At 37.3% G+C, this 22,015-nt stretch overlaps 1 protein-coding gene across 3 annotated transcripts in view; it reads right to left on the bottom strand.

The window, feature by feature from the left end:
• The window catches only part of CHM (CHM Rab escort protein), a 249,696-nt gene that overhangs the window by 133,344 nt on the left and 94,337 nt on the right, over positions 1–22,015 (bottom strand). For 2 of the 3 annotated variants that reach the window (XM_061409549.1, XM_061409551.1), the window contains exons 4-6: positions 21,663–21,787; positions 2,533–2,920; positions 568–684 (exon numbers count right to left, since the gene is read on the bottom strand). In XM_061409549.1, the coding sequence (XP_061265533.1) occupies positions 568–684; positions 2,533–2,920; positions 21,663–21,787 (630 nt within the window). The remainder of the gene's footprint in view (positions 1–567; positions 685–2,532; positions 2,921–21,662; positions 21,788–22,015) is intronic. The other variant, XM_061409550.1, reaches the window with a different exon arrangement.

The following is a 22,015-nucleotide window of genomic DNA, read 5'->3' as shown; positions in this document are numbered from 1 at the left end:
GTGTATTCTTGCCAACTCTTCTTAATATCTTCTGCTTCTGTTACGTCCATACCATTTCTCTCCTTTATTGAGCCCATTTTTATATGAAATGTTCTCTTGGTGTCTCTAATTTTCTTAAAATGATCTCTAGTCTTTCCCATTCTATTCTTTTCCTCCTTTTCCTTGCATTGATCACTGAGGAAGGCTTTCTTATCTCTCCTTGGTATTCTTTGGAACTCTGCATTTAAGCTTGCTGCTTTACCCGAAAATAACAATCTTATTTGCTTATCCTTCCCAAACAAACTGGGGCTTCCTTGATGGCTCAGATGGTAAAGAACCCATCTGCAATGCGGGAGGACCCAGGTTTGATCCCTGAGTTGGGAGCATCCTCCAGAGAAGGTAATGGCTACTCACTCCAGTATTCTTGACTGGAGAATCCCATGGACAGAGGAGCCTGGCAGGGTAAGCTCCAAGAGGTCGCCAAGAGTCAGACACTACTAACCAACTAATATTTTCACTACTAGTTTCCCAAACACAACATAGCAATTTAAATTCATACTCAGTTACCATCCTCGCTAAGCACAGTACCTGTTTCACTCTTCCTTCTCGAAATGCAAGAATCCTGGTAATATTTTTGAACTCTGCATATCGACTAACATTAGATTTGATTAGAAGATCAATCAGCAATCCTCGAGAATACAATAGCTGTACATAGAAAATATTTCAGAGAATGAAACAAAAGGTGAAATAGTGGAAAAATTGATAAAAACAGAATAAAGATATATAATTTTGTTATAATTTAAATTATTTGTAAAACCTATTATACCTAATAATATTATAATACATAACACAATTTATTACAGGTTCACAACTGATTATCTGAAATTTAAAAATCCAAATAATTCTGGAATCTAACATTTTTTCACAACTGACCCAAACTGATACAGGGCTGTTACACCTGTTTGTCCTAGTTAGTGTGAATATCCATACATATTAATATGTTTCATATATAAAGTATCAGCCAGCATACATACAGTATTAATTTCTAAAATCCAAGTAACTAATTCAAAATGAAATTTTCAGTACAAAACCTATTTCTTACTGGACTACTTCAGTGTTCTTTTTAAAAAAAATTCTTTCCTTCTCATGAGGACAAGAAGACTATGGGTGGGCTATGATTAAACTTCACCCATAAACTAATTGCCAAGGTAACATGGAAAGAATGGTAAATTTCAAAGCATGCCAGGATCAAATTAGGTGGAACAGATAGTTCAGAAGTATGAAGAAGGACCAAGACAGTAGCCAACTCAGACCAAGGCAGAATCAGGCACAGAGAGAAACAATGAATAGTAAAAAGATATATTTTCAAGCATCAGGTTCAAAGAGTTCAATCAGCAGGATAAAGATATATGATTAGATGAGCAAAATGTGAGGAGCATTACTTCCTCTCTTTATAACTTGGAACTTCAAGAGAGCACATTAAATAAAAAATCCTAGTCACATGTTATTCACAACCCTCTCCAACTTCTTTCCAATTTCTCATCATTTGCCCTCAACTTATGGTATTTGGTCTCTCTACTTTCACCCAGCCCTATATTATAACGTTTTACGGCCATTATTTTATCTTACTGCTGCTAAGTCGCTTCAGTCGTGCCTGACTCTGTGTGACCCCATTGACGGCAGCCAACCAGGCTCCACCATCCCTGGGATTCTCCAGGCAAGAACACTGGAGTGGGTGGCTATTCCTTCTCCAATGCATGAAAGTGAAAAGTGAAAGGGAAGTCGCTCAGTCGTGTCAGACTCTTCGCAACTCCATGGACTGCAGCCTACCAGGCTCCTCCACCCATGGGATTTTCCAGGCAAGAGTACTGGAGTGGGGTGCCATTGCCTTCTACTAGTGTTTTCTATTCTTTTGCACTAAATTTGTCTTGCTTCCTATAAATCCAGTGCAACACTGCATGCTCCAAAGACTTGGGGACCACCTCTGAATTCATGTTGACCTAACATTAGAGGTAAGAATGGGAATAAAAAAACAAAAAACCGAAGACAATAGCATCCTTCCCAACCTCCCTGCCTTAATTACTATTAAATTATCTTCCAAAGCCCTCACATCTGAACCAATGATTTTTCAAATGCATCTGTTTATTCAAAATGTTCATCATTATACAGATGCCAAAATAGTTACTAAGTAAGGGCTAAAAAGAAGTTTATTTAATAGATTGACTATAATAACCTGGACCCATAATTAGATTCATTAGACATGTTTTCTTGATAGAATAGTGTCCATGTAATGGGAGAATATTTGGGTGGAGTACATGCTCCAATACAGAAGTAACCGTGCGATACAGTACTGAGCATTCTTGTGTTTTTAACCTAGGTTTAAAGGATATTTTAATAGAACTATAAATTTCAGATACTATCTCTTTATAAAATAAATGCTTTACATTTCAAAGAATAAAATAATGAAAATTGGGTTTAAGGACTCAGATGCTATATTTAATCAATTAGAAATTAGTACTGTTTCATGATAAGATGGGTAAAACTGTTACTTACCTTTGATACCAAATCGATATTAAACCTCCTGCCTTCTTTAATGATTTGAGAGTAAGTAATCCGATTTTTCTTTGGCTGTTCTGCTGTGTCTTTGGCCACAGGTACATTTTCACTTGTTTCCTTTTCTGCAGTTGAGGGCACACAAGTGTTATCATCACAACAGTTTTCTTTTTCCCCTGTCACTTGAACATCATTTACTTCTAGGGCTCTCTCTGGATCACTGCTTGGAGTTTGTTCTGCCGGTATTTCACAGCTTGTAGTTCTTAATGACTCATCTTCTACAGGCAGGCAGGCAGAATCTGCAGCTTCGGTGCAGTTCACAGATGTCACAGAAGCGTGATTTTTCTGTAGTGCACCAGCTTCTTCGACATCTTCATGCAAATCCTGACTGATGAGAAATTACAATAATAATCCACACCAATAATCAAAGTGATAATTGTACGTAGGTATATTTTTTATATCATTTTAACTTTTAATGGCAAGTTTTATTTCTTTACCTCATTTATTTTATCAAATTCAGTGGATGTCTTGCTTTATGTGACATGCACATTAAACATTCATCTGTTTAGGTTTTGACACAATATGAAACATAATTAATATCTGAAAAAATATACATAAAGATTTCAGGGTTTAGCAGGCATGTCATATGTGTGTGTGTGTGTGTGTGTGTGTGTGTGTGTGTATCTGAAAAGCAGATTCTTATTTTTTATAATTTACTTCTGTTTATCTTGGGGTATCGTTGATTTACAATATTGTGTCAACTTCAGGTGTACAATAAAGTGATTCAGTTATACATATACATATATTCATTTCTTCAGATATTTTCCCCATATTACAGAATACTGAGTGCCATACAGTATGCATGTATATATTAATCACGTATGTATTTTTTAAGAAGTTAAGGCAGACAGGGGAATTGCACTTTAGAAATAAATCAACACAGTGCTTACAAGCTCATCCTTCAGAATAAATAGATTGAGGTTCAAACCCAGACTCTATGACTAGATAACTCTGTGAATGTAGACAAGTTTTTTAATCCTCTCTGATGCAAATTATCTGTCTATAACGTAGAGATAATACCAACTACCTCACCAGGTTGTTTTGAAGACTAAATGAGGTAACACAAGTGAAGAACCTGGTACAGTGCCTGGCACATAAATCCTCAATAGCAAGTATTAAAGATTATTACCATTATCTGCAGTGTGACAAAGCTAAAAAAAAACTGCTATAAAAGTGTATGTTGATATGTCACAATGTGGTACCTAACAGGATCTTTCTGAATTGATTCTTGCTATTTTCAATATTAATGTCTATTACTTTACTGGAAGCCTCACTTTCAATATTACTACTAGAGTTCACATTCTCAGTCCATTATTGCCTTGACTGACACAAAAAGTTCCTGTTCAGTGTGCACAATTATCTCTCCATGATGTATTTTATCCTCTAGAGAACCTACATTTTCATTGAGTTGTGCCACTATTCAACACTAAAATTGCCTCGTACATGATAGGCTGTGGGAAATAACCATCTGCTAATTGATTGCTTGAGACATAACAGCAGTTCTTAAATCAAATCTCAACTCTACCCCTATAAAACCTTCCTCTATCAGTCTCTAAACAAAATCACCTTTTTTATTTACTAACTTTTGTCTCATCTCACCTACTTTCCAACATGGCATCTCTTAAATCCTAATTTGTCAACTCAAAGTCTCCATAATTAGGCTCATGCTAACTGTTTCTTCAAGATTGCATGGAGAAATATCAATAATCTCCAGTATGCAGATGACACCATCCTTATGGCAGAAAGTGAAGAGGAACTAAACAGTCTCTTGATCAAAGTGAAAGAGGAGAGTAAAAAAGCTGGCTTAAACTCAACATTTAAAAAACGAAGATCATGGCATCTGGTCCCATCACTTCATGGCAAATAGATGGGGAAACAGTGGAAACAGTGAGAGACTTTATTTTTTTGTGCTCAAAAATCACTGCAAATGGTGACTTCAGCCATGAAATTAAGACACTTGCTCCTTGGAAGAAGAGCTATGACCAACCTAGACAGCATATTAAAAAGCAGAGTCATTCTTTTGCCGACAAAGGTCCATCTAGTCAAAGCTATGGTTTCTCCAGTAGTCATGTATGGATGTGAGAGTTGGGCCACAAAGAAGGTTCAATGCCAAAGAATTGATGCTTTTGAACTGTGGTGTTGGAAAAGTCTTGAGAGTCCCTTGCACTGTAAAGAGATCAAACTTGTCAATCCTAAAGGAAATCAGTCCTGAATATTCATTGGAAAGACTGATGCTGAGGCTGAAGCTCCAATACTTTCACCATCTGACGTGGAGAACTGACACAGTGGGAACGACCTTATGCTGGGAAAGACTGAAGGCAGGAGGAGAAGGGGATGACAGAGGATGAGAATGGTAACAATAACCCTATATGTGAGACAGCAAAAGAAACACAGATGTATAGAACAGTGTTTTGGACTCTGTAGGAGAGGGCGAGGGTGGGATGATTTGGCAGAATAGCATTGAAACATGTATATTATCATATGTGAAACAGATCACCAGTCCAGGTTCAGTGCATGATACAGGATGCTCGGGGCTGGTGCACTGTTATGACCCAGAGGGATGTGATGGGGAGGCAGGTGGGAGGGGGATTCAGGATGGGGAACACATGTACACCCATGGCTGATTCATGTCAATGTATGGCAAAACCAATACAGTATTGTAAAGTAAAAATAAATAAATAAATAAATAATTTTAAAAAAAAAGAAAATATCATGCTACTTATTGTTATAATCTAGTAATTTCAATCAAATATAATGAAAAAAGGATGATATCATTAATGTTAAGATTTTCAGATTTAGGAAACTGTAGTGGGTAAAGTTGTAGTTCTGGATGCATTACTTAGTAGATATCAGGCAAGTCATTTAATCCCTGAGATTCCCCATCTATGAAATGGAAGATCATTCATTTACCTTAACTTTCATGAGACTATTGTAAGATAAATGTCCTAACATATATGAAGAGTATTTTCCATGAGCACTAAAGTGAAAGTGTATGTCACTCAGTTGTGTCCGACTCCTTGTGACCCCATGGACTCTATAGTCCATGGAATTCTCTAGGCCAGAATACTGCAGTGGGTAGCCTTTCCCTTCTCCAGGGGATCTTCTGAACCCAGGGACTGAACCCAGGTCTCCTGCCTTGTAGGTGGACTCTTTACCAGCTGAGCCACAAGGGAAGGCCCATGAGTGCTAAAAGGTTAATCAAACATAAGATATTAATAAAATATAAGATACTGTTAAATTTCCCACAGGCCAACAGGCAATTCAAAACATGTGTCCTTAGGTTTTTCTGACATCACATGTTGAAAGCTCTGGCCACAAAACCAAGTAATAGCACAAATGCCATTAAGCAACATTAAAAATGAAGAGTGATGATACGAAATGGGATTTGTATATTTTCTACAGATTGTTCATGCTTTGTATTCACTTTCATTATTTTGAAAACCAGGAAACCAAAGTGTGTTGCATGAGGTGACAATTTTCAGCAAAACGTTGTATGCCTAAACATTAAACTACGAAATGATAGGATAGTTAATTATACTTTACAGATAAGACAGAATGATGATGACAACATGGAAATTGAGCACACCAATTGATCTGGTTAGTGAAGTCGCTCAGTCGTGTCCAACTCTTTGAGACCCCGTGAACTGTAGTCTACCAAGCTCCTCTGTCCATGGGATTTTCCAGGCAATAGTACTGGAGTGGATTGCCATTTCCTTCTCCAGGGGATCTTCCCGACCCAGGGATTGAACCCGGGTCTCCCACATTGTAGACAGATGCTTTACAGTCTGAGCCTGCAGGGAAGTCCTTGATCTGGTTAGTGGCTCTGAATTATATTCTCAGAAAGGGAGCTTTCTAGAGTGAATGAAATGCATTAACCAGTACTGGACAATCTGGAAAACAGAAGTCCAAATACTTAATTAAGGGTATAAGTTTAAGAAAAGGAGTTATTCTTTGTAAATATGTTCCATATCCATAAGCTATTAAGTTTTACTATTCTGAACATCATAATCTGGTGAAATACCTAACACTATGGAAAACATATGCAAGAGAAACACAATACCATCCTTACTTTTCATCAACAACTACAGTTTTTTTAGAGTTCTGCCAACACTGAATTTAATACCTAACTAGAAGTTATAAAGACACTAGAAAACTCTCCAAACTCCACTTAATTTCTCATCATGCAAACTTCTATTCATCAAACAGACTTAGCTTCCCTCAAATTAAAAACTTTATACTTTGGTTAAAAAAAAGTTTTCTTAAAATAATTCAACCTTGGTTTCGCCTAAGATGGGAGAGGAATGGTACAGAGAGACCACTTTCTCCCTCACAAATTCATCAAAAGATCATTTGAATGCTGAGCCACTTCCACAAAACAACTTCTGAATGTTGGCAGAGGACACCAGGCACCCAAAAAGGCAGTCTATTCTCTTCAAAAGGAGATAAGGAAAAATATAAAAGACAAAAAGAGAGACAAAATGTTAGCGATGGAGACCCACCACGGGGAGGGAGTCATGAACGAGGAGAAGTTTCCAAACACCAGGAAACCCTCTCACCAGCAGGTGTGTGGGGAGTTTTGGAATCTCAGAGGGCAACATAACTGGGAGGAAAACACACACACACACAAAATACGCACCTAACCACAACTGCCAGTGGACAAGCAGCCCAGATATTCATGTCTGCCACCAGTGAGCAGGGTTTGGACAGGGAGGCGCAGGCTGCATGTTTCGGGTAAGGACCAGGCTGTATGTTTAGGAACAGGCAACCAATGCCCTGAGGACAATCTGAGGGAGCTAAGGTCAGAAAGCAACCCAAACTGTGGGACAGCCAGAAAGAAAAAAAAAAGAGAGAGAGAGAGAGACAACTTTCCCCAAAAGACTCACAGAACAAAGGATTGAGTGAATACCAAAGGAGAGCTAGCCCGCTGTGTACAGGCCCCTCCCCCTGCAGGAGGCAGAGAGGCAGGCATGCCACAGCCAGAGCCTGAAGGCAAGGGGCAATCTCGGCCCCAGAGACCTGCATCCTCCACCAAACTGTGAGCAGGCTCCCAGTTGCTAACCACATCTTCCTGGGATACTGGATGGTTGACATCTGCCAGGAGGGTCACAGCTTGAGATCAGCTCCCTAGAGGAGACACACAGCACACCTGAGACAGTGCTCTCACGGCAAACCTGGGAAACTGAGCAGCCAGGACAGGGGAGGTGATTAAGATGCACAGTCCACCTGGGACAGTGTGCTCGCCAAGCACCTGATCCCCTGAGCTGCTTGAACCTGGGAAGGGCACAAAACGCAAGCCAAACTGAGTCTGTGCCCTTGCAGCGTACTCGAGAATCTGTACCTGAGCAACTTAGACATGTGAAGTGCATGAAACACAGGGTCTGTTTTAGACAGTACTCTGCAGAGAACCTGGAGCCTGAGCTGTGTAGACACGAAAGCACAGGCTGCTGTGAGCTGGGGCAAACCCAGTGTGGTCCATACACTGCGAGCACACTTGCCACACACATCAGCAATATTTGTTTGCAAATATTGTATTCCTCCCTCCCCAAAACACAACTGAACGAGTGAACCTAAATAAATGACCACCTTCACCCCCTCGTATCAGGGCATAAATTAGTCACTGAAGTGACTTGCAAACAGAGGAAGCCAAAATAAAAAAAGAACAGGGAAAAGCTCTGGAAGTGACAAGTACAACAGATTAAAACCTTGTAGTTAACATTAACTAAGATTTGGAAGAGGCCTATAGACGTTGAGAACAAGTACAAGCTGAAACAAGTAATTTATTCCTCCTTTAATTTTCATTTTTATAACCTACTATTACCTTGCAAAAAAAGACCCTATTTTTAAAACAAATTTCATATATATATTTTTTATTATTTTTGTGATTGATTTTGTTTTGTACTTTTAATATTATATTTTTGAGAGTCTAACATCTACTCTAGATTTTTTAATATTTGTATTTGGTATTTGTTATCAATTTTGTACCTTTAAGGATCTAATCTTCAGTATCCACTTTCACTTAGGGGTGTGATTACTGGATTGATTGCTCTCTCTCCTTTTGACTTCCCCTCTTCTCCTGGTCACCTCTATCTCCCTCCTCCCTCTTCTCTTCTCCATGTAACTCTGTGAACCTCTGTGGATGTCCCTCACTGTGGAGAATTTTTTCACCATTAACCTAGATGTTTCATCATCTGTCTTGTATGGATGGAGAAGTCTTGATTCTACTGTAAGAATAAGACTGAAAACAAGAGGCAGGAGGCTTAAATCTAAACTCAAGAACACAAACTCCTGATTCCAGGGAAAATTAATAGACAAGAGCTCATCCAAAAGCTTCCATGCCTACACTGAAACCAAGCTCCATCCAAGACTCAACAAGTTCCACAGCAAGACATATGAGGCTAATTCTCCAGCAACACAGGAACATAGCACTGAGCATTAAAGTATAGGCTGCCCGAAGACATGCCAAACCCATAGACACCCCAAAACTCACTACTAGATACTTCATTGCACTCCAGAGAGAAAAGATCCAGCTCCACCCACCAGAACACAGACACAAGCTTCCCTAACCAGGAAACCTTGACAAGCCACTCATCCAACACCACCCACAGGAAGCAAACTCCACAATAAAGAGGAACCACAAACTTCCAGCCTACAGAAAGGCCACCCCAAACACAGGAATCTAAACGAAGTGAAAAGGCAGAGAAATATTCAGCAGGTAAAGGAACATGATAAATGCCCACAAAAACAAACAAAAGAGGAAGAAATAGAGAGTCTATCTGAAAAAGAATCCAGAATAATGACAGTTAAGATGACTCAAAATGTTGAAAACAAAATGGAGTTACAGATAAATAGACTAGAGACAAGGATTGAGAAGATGCAAGAAATGTTTAACAAGGACCTAGAAGAAATAAAAAAGAGTCAATCAATAATGAATAATGCAAGAACTGAGATCAAAAGCACTCTGGAGGGAACCAACAGTAGAATAACTAGGGAGAAGAGAAGATAAGTGAGGCGGAAGAATGGTGGAAATAAATGAAGTAGAGAAGAAAACAGAAAAAATAATGAAAAGAAATGAGGACAATCCCAGAAACCTCTGGGACAATGTCAAATGCCCCAACATCAAGCTGCCTGACTTCACACTATACTACAAAGCTACAGTCATCAAGACAGTATGGTATTGGCACAAAGACAGAAATATAGATAAATGGAAAATAATACAAAGCCAGAGACAAATTCAGGCACATATGGACACTTTATCTTTGATAAAGGAGGTAAGAATATACAACAGAGAAAAGACAATCTCTTTAACAAGTGGTGCTGGGAAAACTGGTCAAAGACCTGTAAAAGAATCAAACTAGAACACTTTCTAACACCATACACAAAATAAAAATCAAAATGGATTAAAGATCTAAACATAAGACCAGAAACTATAAAACTCCTAGAGGAAAACATAGGCAAAACACTCTCCAACATAAATCACAGGAGGATCCTCTATGACCCACCTCCCAGAATATTGGAAACAAAAACAAAAATAAACAAATGGGACCTAATTAAAAGCTTATGCACAACGAAGGAAACTCTAAGCAAGATGAAAAGACAGCCTTCAGAATGGGAGAAAATAATAGCAAACGAAGCATCTAACAAAGAATTAATCTCAAAAATATACAAGCAGCTCCTGCAGCTCAATTCCAGAAAAATAAACGACCCATCAAAAAGTGGGCCAAAGAACTAAACATACATTTCTCCAAAGACATACGGATGGTTAACAAACATATGAAAAGATGCTCAACATCACTCATTACCAGAGAAATGCAAATCAAAACCACAATTAGGTACCATCTCACACTGGTCAGAATGGCTGCTATCAAAATGTCTGGAAACAATAAACACCGGAGAGGGTGCAGAGAAAAAGGAACCCTCTTACACTGTTGGTGGGAATGCAAACTAGTACAGCCACTATGGAGAACAGTGTGGAGATTCTTAAAAAACTGGAAATAGAACTGCCATGCAATCCAGCAATTCCAGTGAGGGAGGGCATACACACCGAGGAAACCAGAAGTGAAAGAGACACCTGTACCCCAATGTTCACTGCAACACTGTTTACAATAGCCAGGACTTGGAAGCAACCTAAATGTCCATCAGCAGATGAATGGATAAAGAAAGCTGTGGTACATATACACAATGGAGTATTACTCAGCCATTAAAAAGAATACATTTGAATCAGTTCTAAAGAGGTGGATGAAACTGGAGCCTATTATACAGAGTGAAGTAAGTCAGAAAGAAAAACACCAATACAGTATATTAACGCATATATATGGAATTTAGAAAGATGGTAATGATAACCCTGTATACGAGACAGCAAAAGAGACACAGATATAAAGAACAAACTTTTGGATCTGTGGGAGAACGTGAGGGTGGGATGATTTGAGAGAATAGCATTGAAACATGTATATTACCATATGTGAAACATATCAACAGTCCAAGTTCTATGCATGAAACAGAACATTCAAATCCAGTACAGTGGGACAATGCTGAGGGATGGGATTGGGAGGGAGGTGGGAGGGGGGTTCAGGAAGGGAGACACTTGTACATTCATGGCTGATTCATGTGAATGTATGACAAAAACCACAATACTGTAATTATTCTCAAATTAAAAAAATTAAAAATGAAATAATTCAACCTTTTGAAGAACACTCCTAAACAATAACTTAATTTTATTAACTTTAAAGTATCGAAAAAGTATAAAAACACAATGGCCAGTTGTACATAAATGTGGATTATAAATTCACAAAACAATTTTTTGAGTTCCTAAACACTACTGATTTTAACATATAAATGCAAAAAATATGCACCATTAGTTCTTTTTTTTTTTTTTACCATTAGTTCTTATAAAAATTTTCAATATGAAAAAAATTGACAAATGAAATCCAGTGTCATTTATATTGATAATTTGAATTTCAAGGGACATTTACAATACAGTATAACAATATTTTTGAGATAGTTTTACCTAATTTCAACTCTGAATAAGTGCTTAGATTAATGCATTAGGCGGAATCTGAATTTAGGGGAGTCTTCAGTTCAGTTCTTCAGTCGTGTCTGACTCTTTGCGACCGCATGAACTGCAGCAGGCCAGGCCTCCGTGTCCATCACGAACTACCGAAATTCACCCAGATTCACGTCCATCGAGTCAGTGATGCCATCCAGCCATCTCATCCTCTGCCATCCACTTCTCCTCCTGCCCCCAATCCCTCCCAGCATCAGTCTTTTCAAATGAGTCAACTCTTCGCATGAGGTGGCCAAAGTACTGGAGTTTCAGCTTTAGCATCATTCCTTCCAAAGAAATGCCAGGGCTGATCTCCTTCAGAATGGACTGGTTGGATCTCTTGCAGTCCAAGGGACTCTCAAGAGTCTTCTCCAACACCACAGTTCAAAGGCATCAATTCTTTGGCGCTCAGTCTTCTTCACAGTCCAACTCTCACATCCATACATGACCACAGGAAAAACCATAGCCTTGACCAGACGAACCTTTGTTGGAAAAGTAATGTCTCTGCTTTTCAATATGCTGTCTAGGTTGGTCATAACTTTCCTTCCAAGAAGCAAGCGTCTTTTAATTTCATGGCTGCAGTCACCATCTGCAGTGATTTTGGAGCCCAAAAAAACAAAGTCTGACACTGTTTCTACTGTTTCCCCATCTATTTCCCATGAAGTGATGGGACCAGATGCTATGATCTTCGTTTTCTCATTGTTGAGCTTTAAGCCAACTTTTTCACTCTCCAATTTTACTTTCATCAAGAGGCTTTTGAGTTCCTCTTCACTTTCTGCCATAAGGGTGGTGTCATCTGCATATCTGAGGTTATTGATATTTCTCATGGCAATCTTCATTCCAGCTTGTGTGTCTTCCAGCCCAGCGTTTCTCATGATGTACTCTGCATAGAAGTTAAATAAGCAGGGTGACAATATTCAGCCTTGATGTACTCCTTTTCCTATTTGGAACCAGTCTGTTGTTCCATGTCCAGTTCTAACTGTTGCCTCCTGACCTGCATACACATTTCTCAAGAGGCAGATCAGGTGGTCTGGTATTCCCATCTCTTTCAGAATTTTCCATAGTTTTTTGGGATCCACACAGTCAAAGGCTTTGGCATAGTCAATAAAGCAGAAATATATGTTTTTCTGGAACTCTCTTGCTTTTTCCATGATCCAGCGGATGTTGGCAATTTGATCTCTGGTTCCTCTGCCTCTTCTAAAACCAGCTTGAACATCAGGAAGTTCATGGTTCACATATTGCTGAAGCCTGGTTTGGAGAATTTTGAGCATTACTTTACTAGCGTGCGAGATGAGTGCAATTGTGCGGTAGTTTGAGCATTCTTTGGCATTGCCTTTCTTTGGGATTGGAATGAAAACTGACCTTTTCCAGTCCTGTGGCCACTGCTGAGTTTTCCAAATTTGCTGGCATATTGAGTGCAGCACTTTCACAGTATCATCTTTCAGGATTTGAAATAGCTCAACTGGAATTCTATCACCTCCGCTGGCTTTGTTCATAGTGATGCTTTCCAAGGCCCACTTGACTTCACATTCCAGGATGTCTGGCTCTAGGTCAGGGGAGTCTTAGGGGTATAAATTCTGATATTATCTAGTATTGTTATCAATTAATGGTAGCAACAAGGGAATGCTTCAAACTGAATATGCCTTATTAATGCCTTGTAACAGTCACACTTTCAGATAAGTCAAATGAAAAATTGTCAACCAACCGGTTAATATATTCAGCACAGGTGTTCACTATTTATTTTTCAGTTATTTGCACCTTTCCTCTTCACAGTACAGCTTGTTGCAGAAATTATACTCTTTACCTTGATATACGCACTTTATTCTAAGGCGATTCACTTTTTATTGTTTTAATTGTTTGGCCACGTCACATGGCACGTGGAATCTCAGTTCCCTGACAGGGATCCAACATCTGCCTTTTTCATTGGAAGCATGGAATCTTAACCACTGGACTGTCAGGGAAATCCCAAGCCATTTACTTTTGATTTGCACAGTATATGCTACACAGCTACCCATCTGTTAATTTCTGCAAATAAATGTTTAATGATTATGAATAAGATTTACAAAAAATCAGACTGTTCAAAAGTTGCTGTTCCAAAAACCAGGAATATAAAAAATCTACTGTAATCAATTTTAAGTTGATGCAATATAACATACTGATAGATTTATTCCCTTATTTGTAAACAACTTAAAATGTTAACACACACATTACTCTCACCTGGAAAATCCCATGGATGGAGGAGCCTGGTAGGCTGCAGTCCATGGGGTCACTAAGAGTTGGACAACTGAGCGACTTCACTTTGACTTTTCACTTTCATGCATTGGAGAAGGAAATGGCAACCCACTCCAGTATTCTTGCTTAGAGAATCCCAGGGATGGGAGCGCCTGGTGGGCTGCCGTCTATGGGGTCGCACAGAGTCAGACATGACTGAATCGACTTAGTAGCAGAAGCAGCAGCAGAGCAGACACTACTGGCTGTCTTTTTAACAACCATATCCTATTCCTCAGCACCATAAGAGTTGCAATTTTGATTCAATATTAGGCAGAAAGCACCCAGAACTAGGGGATGGATCATGGCTGATTAAAACCAACTTTGGTAATTTTATTGTCCTTTGTTAGTGACTGATTTAAAAGTGAGCAGGTTATCTAGTTTAAGCCAGTGAGATAAAGGAGAACTTGGGGCTTTGGTAAAGACTGCCCAGTATAATATTATAACAGAAAAAAAAAAAGCACACACATTATAGGAAAAAAAAAAAAAACTCTCCCCCCTTGTTTCACATTTAGAGGTTTCTGTTGTGTGAAAACCTGTTCTGAATCATGGCAATCATCTTGTAACTCTGGACGGAAAGCTAAGAAAAGTGCTGGGCAGCTACCCCAAGATTGATGTGATTAAGATTCTCAATTAGCAAATTATGTAACAACCAACCAACCCACCTACCAGCCTACCATCCCACCTACCTATACATCTATTCATTTAATCCACTTTTAATTGGACACTGTGTCACTTGTAGCCTTAAACAAACTTGCTATTACATAGTGGTAAACCATAGATTCCTGTAACTTACAAGTCATTTTTGAGTTTTTAAAATTTTGTATTTCTTTCTTCTTACTGGTATTATTACATTTTTGTCAAAGAGGCTCATACTAAATTTATACAATTCTAGAATCTAAAATAAATTAATAAGTAGTATTTTAGATGACAAGCACAATGTCTTTATTTTAGTATCAATCCATGAAAGAGTTGGTTCGTTTATAACTCTAAGAAGCAAGTTTTCATCCTGCTTTAATATTATCATATCAGAAAAGGGGAAACGATGTTCAGTATTATGCAAAAGTAAAACAGGGCAGAAAAAGCACAAGTTCTTCTCAATATTTTAGAAATATAAAATCTCTTCTCACTAAAGAAACTATATGACATTATGCAATTAATAAGCAACCATCTTTCACCTTGAGCAAACTCCAGGAGGTGGTGAAGGACAGGGAAGCCTGGTGTTCATGGGGTCACTAAGAGTTGGACACAACTGAGAGACTGAACAACAACAATATCTTTCATCTAAGAACTCTTTGGGTTTTTGTGAATTATGTGTGAATTAATGTATTGTGCTTTTTCATAGTCTGTTGAATGTTTAAAACCAGAAATAGTAGTTGTTTTTATTCTCTCACATAAACTACAAAAATATCCTGTGGGGTACTAACTACAATCACAACAACTAAAGCATACTGGATTTATCCCTCATCTTCTGTACACTGGGAGTTAGGCACTTTAATTCCCCATTATAGATGTAACTACTTTATACTACTAAATGATATACTAGTAAGTTAAATAAGTAAATGTACTTCTGTACGTGCTAGTCTTCACAAAGAAAATATACATTTGGTTTAATGGTTCCCTTAATGCACACACATATATTTATTTATCTGATGACTGAAATACACTGTGATACAATGGAAATAGCACAAACTTTTGAGTTAGATAGATGTGGGTTGAAATCCTGCCTGTCCTATCTCTGGCTCTCCCTGGTGTAGCACAGATTAAGTGAAATTGAATGAAATAAATTATGTAAGGAACCTAGTTATAGCAGTTGCCAAAAAGATAATATCCAATAAATGCTATAGTCCTTTTACTCTTCCCTTCCATAAGTCAACTGTAATAATCACAATATTTGTTCAAAGAAAAATAATCTATGTATAGCAGAAGTATTTCTGGCCCAAACTACAGGTTATCTCATTTATTACTAGCAGCATCCAAGGTAACAAAGCACTCATAAAGCAAAACAATCTGGGTAGTTCTTTACAGAATTTGTGAGAATTGAACTTATGCTATTTTATTTTAATATTCAGCTTATGTTGTTGTTATTGTTGTTTAGTCACTAAGTCATGTTCAACTCTTTGGTGACTCTATGGACAGTAGCCTGCCAGGCTCCTCTCTCCACGAGATTTTCCTGGCAAGAATACTGGAATGGGTTGCCATTTCCTACTTCAGAGGATCTTCCCAACCCAGGGATCAAACCGGCATCTCCTGTATTGGCAGGCAGATTCTTTACCATTGAGCCACCAGGGAATCCCAACTATGCAATAATGAAAAAGTACTAACTTTCATAGTCAAAAGATCATGAAAACTCTTAGACTGAACACTTAAGAATTATTTCTGAAAATAAGTAAAGTCAACAATGAAAAACAATGTGCTATCCAGTATGTTTACATTAGAATATGGTGTTACTGACTTGCCATGTATCAATACAGGTATTTTCCAAAAAGTGGTGATGAGTTTACACTGATCTACTTGCATCCTTGCCCTATCCTCCTTGTAATCAAAGATTAAAAATCAAAAGGCTACTGGTTATAGCTATAATACTGTTTGTAGCCAAGAGACAGCCAATGTTCTTCCTTGATGAAATGTCAAGCAACATATGAGAGAATCAAATCACAAATTTTAGCCTAATAAACGTCAACTCTACAAGCCTACTCATCTGGTCTAAAATGGGAAGAGAAGTCATAACACTTCAGCATTTGTATCATTACAAAGCTATCTTTACATGGTATTTTGAAAATTTACCAAAATATTAAAAACAATATTCTACATAGGAAATATATCAGGGATTGAGGTTTGACTTCTCTCTATATGCTTCATGTAGCTAACTACAATAATCTCTTTGTGTTAGTGACCATTTAAGTATAAGATTTTCAATATTTTGACATTTGATCAGACTGTGAATTTGACTTGCATACGCTGAGAGAGTAGTGTACAAGATCAAGATAATTAGTAACAGAAACTAAATAATTGCCCAGCATTTGCATATAACTAAAAGATACTCAGAAGTGATAATAACTTCCTTTATGGAGAAAAAAAAATGCTCATTAAGTGAGCCTAAGGATAAGTAGAAAATTACAATTAACTTGTGGTATATGACTACAGACAGAAAACACATGATTTTCAATAGAAAACAGACTCTTAAAAAAAAAGCCAATGGAAAAGAAGACATAAAACTGTTCCTCTTTGCAGAAAACATAGCTGTCTTTGGAAAAATCCCAAGGAATCTACAGAAAAATTCCTAAAATAAGCAAGTTGATCAAGATTTCAGGATACAAGATGAATGCATAAAAACTAATTGTATTTCTAGATACTAAAAAGGAACATGTGAAAACCCAAATGAAAAAGGCAATACCACTTACCATAGTACTTGCTCCAAAGCAAATTAAATACTTAAGTACACAATTAAAAACAGATGTACAGAACTGGTATGTTGAAAATTACACAATCCTATAGAGAGAAATCAAGATGACCTCCCTCAATGGAGAGGCATAACTTGTCAACAGATTGGGAAACTCAAAATAATAAAGATGTCAATTCACCCCAAGTTGATCAGTAACTTTAATGCAATTCCTATCAAATCCAGCAACATTTTCTAGATATGGTTAAGCTTATTAAAACATTTATATAGAAAGGCACAAAGTACAGAAAGCTAAAATAATCTTGATAAAGAAAAATAAGTTTGGGGAAATCATTCTAACAGATATTAAGTCCAACTTACAGCTGCAGTAATCAAGGCAGTGTGATACACTGGTACGGGCAGACAGAAATCAATGGAAATGAAAACAGAATCCAGAAAGAGACCCATCCAAGTACAGCCAATTGATTTTTGACAAAGTTACAAAAGTAACTCAATGGAAGAAAAACAGCCTTTTCAACAAATACTACTGAAGGAACTGGATATCAATAAAGGAAAGCAAACACGTATCTAAACCTCATACCATAAACAAAAATTTAAAGTGGATCGTGTGCTTAACATATAAAACATAAGATCTATGAAACTTTTTTTTTTTTTTTAACAGAAAAAATCTCCTAGCTCTATAGCTAGTCCAAGAGTCAAAAGAAAAAACTGGTAAATCAGACCTCATCAAAATTTAAAACATTTGTTTTACAAAATACCATGTGTAAAAAGGATGAAAGACAAGCTAAAGATTGGGGGGAAATATCTGCAAACTAAAGAACTCTTAAATCTCCACAGGAAATAAAAAATCCACCCAATTAAAAAATAAGCAAAAGATATGAACAGATATCTCACCAAAAAAGATATATGGATGGCAAATAAGCACATGAAAAGATATTGAAAATCAAGCACCAGGGAAATGCAAAATAAAACTGCAATGAGATATCACTACTACACACCTATAAACACTGGCTACACTGAAGAAGTTATACCACCAAATGATGGTGAGGATATGGAAAAACAGTCACTTACACACGCCTAGTGGGAATGTAAAATGGTACGGCTTCTCAAATTGTGAATATATGTAGGATTATAGAAAAAGCAAAAGAATTCCAGAAAAAACAACTACTTCTGCTTCATTGACTATGCTAAAGCCTTTGACTATATGGATCACAACAAACTATGGAAAATACCAGACCACCTTACCTGCTTCTTGAGAAACCTGTATGGAGGTCAAGAATCAACAGTTACAACCGGACTTGGAACAAATGACTGATTCAAAATTGGGAAAGGAGTTCTACAAGGCTTTATATTGTCACTGGTTTATTTAACTTCTATGCACAGTACATCATGCAAAATGCCAGGCTTGATGAATCACAAGCTGGAATCAAGACTGTTAGGAGATATATCAACCACCTCAGATATGCAGATATCACCCTTATGGCAGATAGTGAAAAGGAACTAGTGAAAAGGAACTAAAGAGCCTCTTGATGAAGGTGAAAGAGGAGAGTGAAAAAGTTGGCTTAAAACTCAACGTTCAAAATACTAAGATCATGGCATCGTACAACCAATGCTTCACAAGCTGAATGAATTGGGCTACAAAGTTTTGCCTCATCCGCCATATTCACCTGACCTTTCGCCAACTGACTACCACGTCTTCAAGCATCTTGACAACTTTTTGCAGGGAAAATGCTTCCAAAACCAGCAGGAGGTAGAAAATGCTTTCCAAGAGTTTGTCAAATCCCAAAGCATGAATTTTTATGCTATAGGAATAAACAAACTTATTTCTCATTGGTAAAAATGTGTTGAAAGGTAATTGTTCCTATTTTGATTAATAAAGATATGTGCTGCTGCTGCTGCTAAGTCACTTAAGTCGTGTCTGACTCTGTGTGACCCCATAGACAGCAGCCCACCAGGCTCCCCTGTCCCTGGGATTCTTCAGGCAAGAATAATGGAGTGGGTTGCTATTTCCTCCAATGAATGCATGCATGCTAAGTCGCTTCAGCCGTGTCTTACTCTGTGCGACCCTATGGACAGCAGCCCTCCAGGCTCCTCTGTCCACAGGATTCTCCAGGCAAGAATACTGGAGTGGGTTGCCATTTCCTTCTTCAAATAACGATATGTGTTGAATCCTAGTTACAATTATTTAAAATTCACTGTCTGAAACTACAACTACTTTTTCACAAACTAATCACTTTCGGAAGTTCCAAACATGAAAATGAAGAGAACAGGAATCAAAAACAAGATGATTTCCTCTGCATTCAAAATGTATCATATCAGTCATTAGAAATTATAAACACTAATTGTCATGAAGTGTAGAGAAATCAGAGGCCATGAAACAGCAAAAGTACCTCTCAAAGGGCCTGAGTATGACTGTCACTATATTCTAGTCAAGTAGTATTCATAGACACACAATAAAGTTATCAAATATTTATTCCTGCTTTTGTTAAAGCATATGACTTTACAGCTGAGGTCATCTTTTGTTCTAAATCAGTCTACACTGGCTCTGAACACTATCAGAGTGATACTTTTCTTACTGAATGCCATTTAGCATATGCAAATTATAATCTGTATCTGACATTTCAAAGGCTGTCCTTTTACATAAAATCATAGAAAATTAACTGTGTATTAATGGCAGAAAATGCTAGTTACCTGACAGATATGAATACAGGTTAAGAAATCAACTGACAAGTACCCCAACTTTTAAAGGGCTCAGGTCATACTTACCACTGTGCCACAACAAGGCTATGTATGATGACAGTACACATTCTAAAAAATCTCTAGTAACTTGGATTTTAAGTTTTAATTACTATTATAGAGCTTGACATTGATGTTTTAAATCCCTTGACTTTATCACTACTTCAAAAATTGCACTGAACTACGTGATGGTTACCTTTTAGCCCATTAACCATGTAATCTGAAAAAATAAACTATTCTAATTGTTTTAAAACAATGAATTATTTCACTTAGAAGGAGATACTGAAAGCATTACTTCCGCCATTCTCTCATGATTTACAAAAACATGCCCCAAAATGTCATCACCACTGAATTTGTTTTTTTAATTCAAAATTATAATTTTGCATTTTGCTATACTGAATATTATCTAAGAAGAGTTAGAAAAACATTGAACTAGGATTAAAAAACCCTGGGTTTTAATCTAAGATTCCACTGCTACTTAGGGCTTCCCTGGTGGCTCAGTGGTAAAGAATCTGCCCACCAATGCAGGAGACGTGGGTTCAATCCCTGAGTCGGGAAGATGCCCTAGAGAAGGAAATGGCAACCCACTCCAGTACTATTGCCTAGGAAATCTCATGAACAGAGGAGCCTTGTGGGCTACAGTCTGTGGGGTCGCAAAAGAGTCAGACACGACTGAGTATGCATGCATGCCACCACTAACTAGCTTAGATATGGATTTCACATTTATCAAGCCAGATGACCTTCAGGAAATTAAACTCTTTGAGCATCACTGAGGACTCTAAAAAATTGAACTAACACTATTTGCTCTATACTAGCATAGGACTGTTTTAAGGATCAAACAAGAAAATGTATTTAAAGAGCTTGGTAAATTACAAATTATTAATGTAAGATTATCTAAACAAAGAAAACTTAGAGTTACATTTTAGTGTTTTCTTCCAGTTTTACTGCAATATAACTGACATATATCACTGTATAAGTTTAAGGTACACAGCATGATGATTGATTTACTACATACATCATGAAGTGACTATCACATAAGTTTAGTGAACATTCATCATCTCATACAGATACAAAATTAAATAAATAGAAAAAATATTTTTTCTTGTGTTGAGAATTCTTGGGATTTACTCTCTCAAAACTTTCATATATAATACAAAGCAGTGCTTATTATATTAATCATGTTGTAAATTACCTCTCTAGTAGTTATAACTGAAAGTTTGTACCTTTTGATTGTCTTCATCCAATCCTCCCTGTACCCCGTTGCCACCCCTTACTACAATGTCACTGGTAACCACAAATATGATTTCTTTTTCTCTTTTCTGTGAGTTTGCTTGTTTTTGAAGTTTAATTACAATGACACTGATGAACCTAGAGGATATTATGCTAAGTGAATTAAGTCAGACAGAGAAAGATAAATACTGTATAGCACTTACAAGTGAAATCTAAAATATAATACAAATGAACAAACATAACAAAACTGAAAGTTATATTTTTTAGAAGGCAAGCATATCAAGGAGACTTGTAGCAACCAATGCCATGTAAATTCTTACTGTTGGCTTCTTCTGAAAAGATGTGAATATGAAGTCATTAATGTCATTTATTGTAAATAAATACTTATCATACCATGCATAACAAAACACTTCCACATGTTGAATGGTTTTGTCTGTCCTGCTAAGAGCAATAGCTTCTTCATTTTCATGGATCTTCTCTTGCCATGCTGGACATTCATTCACAATATCACTGTTTTCCTAAACAAAATACAGATGAGAAATTCTAATTAAATTGGGTAATCTGAACTTCTACTTTTCTGAGAAAATTTATATCTTTCTAAATTCATGTCTTTCCTTCCAACCCATCAAAACTCAAAGGATATCACTTCAGGATCATTGAAGCAACTCCAGCATAGTGTGCAACTTTAAAGGAAGGAAAGGAAAATAATGTGTAAAAATCTATCTTATCAAAAGCTCATTCTGGTT

This window comes from Bos javanicus, chromosome X (genome assembly GCF_032452875.1).
Source record: "Bos javanicus breed banteng chromosome X, ARS-OSU_banteng_1.0, whole genome shotgun sequence".
In the NCBI taxonomy this organism is placed as follows: domain Eukaryota; kingdom Metazoa; phylum Chordata; class Mammalia; order Artiodactyla; family Bovidae; genus Bos; species Bos javanicus.
Note: the sequence above shows the minus strand (reverse complement) of the source record. Positions and strands in the feature narration are given on the sequence as shown.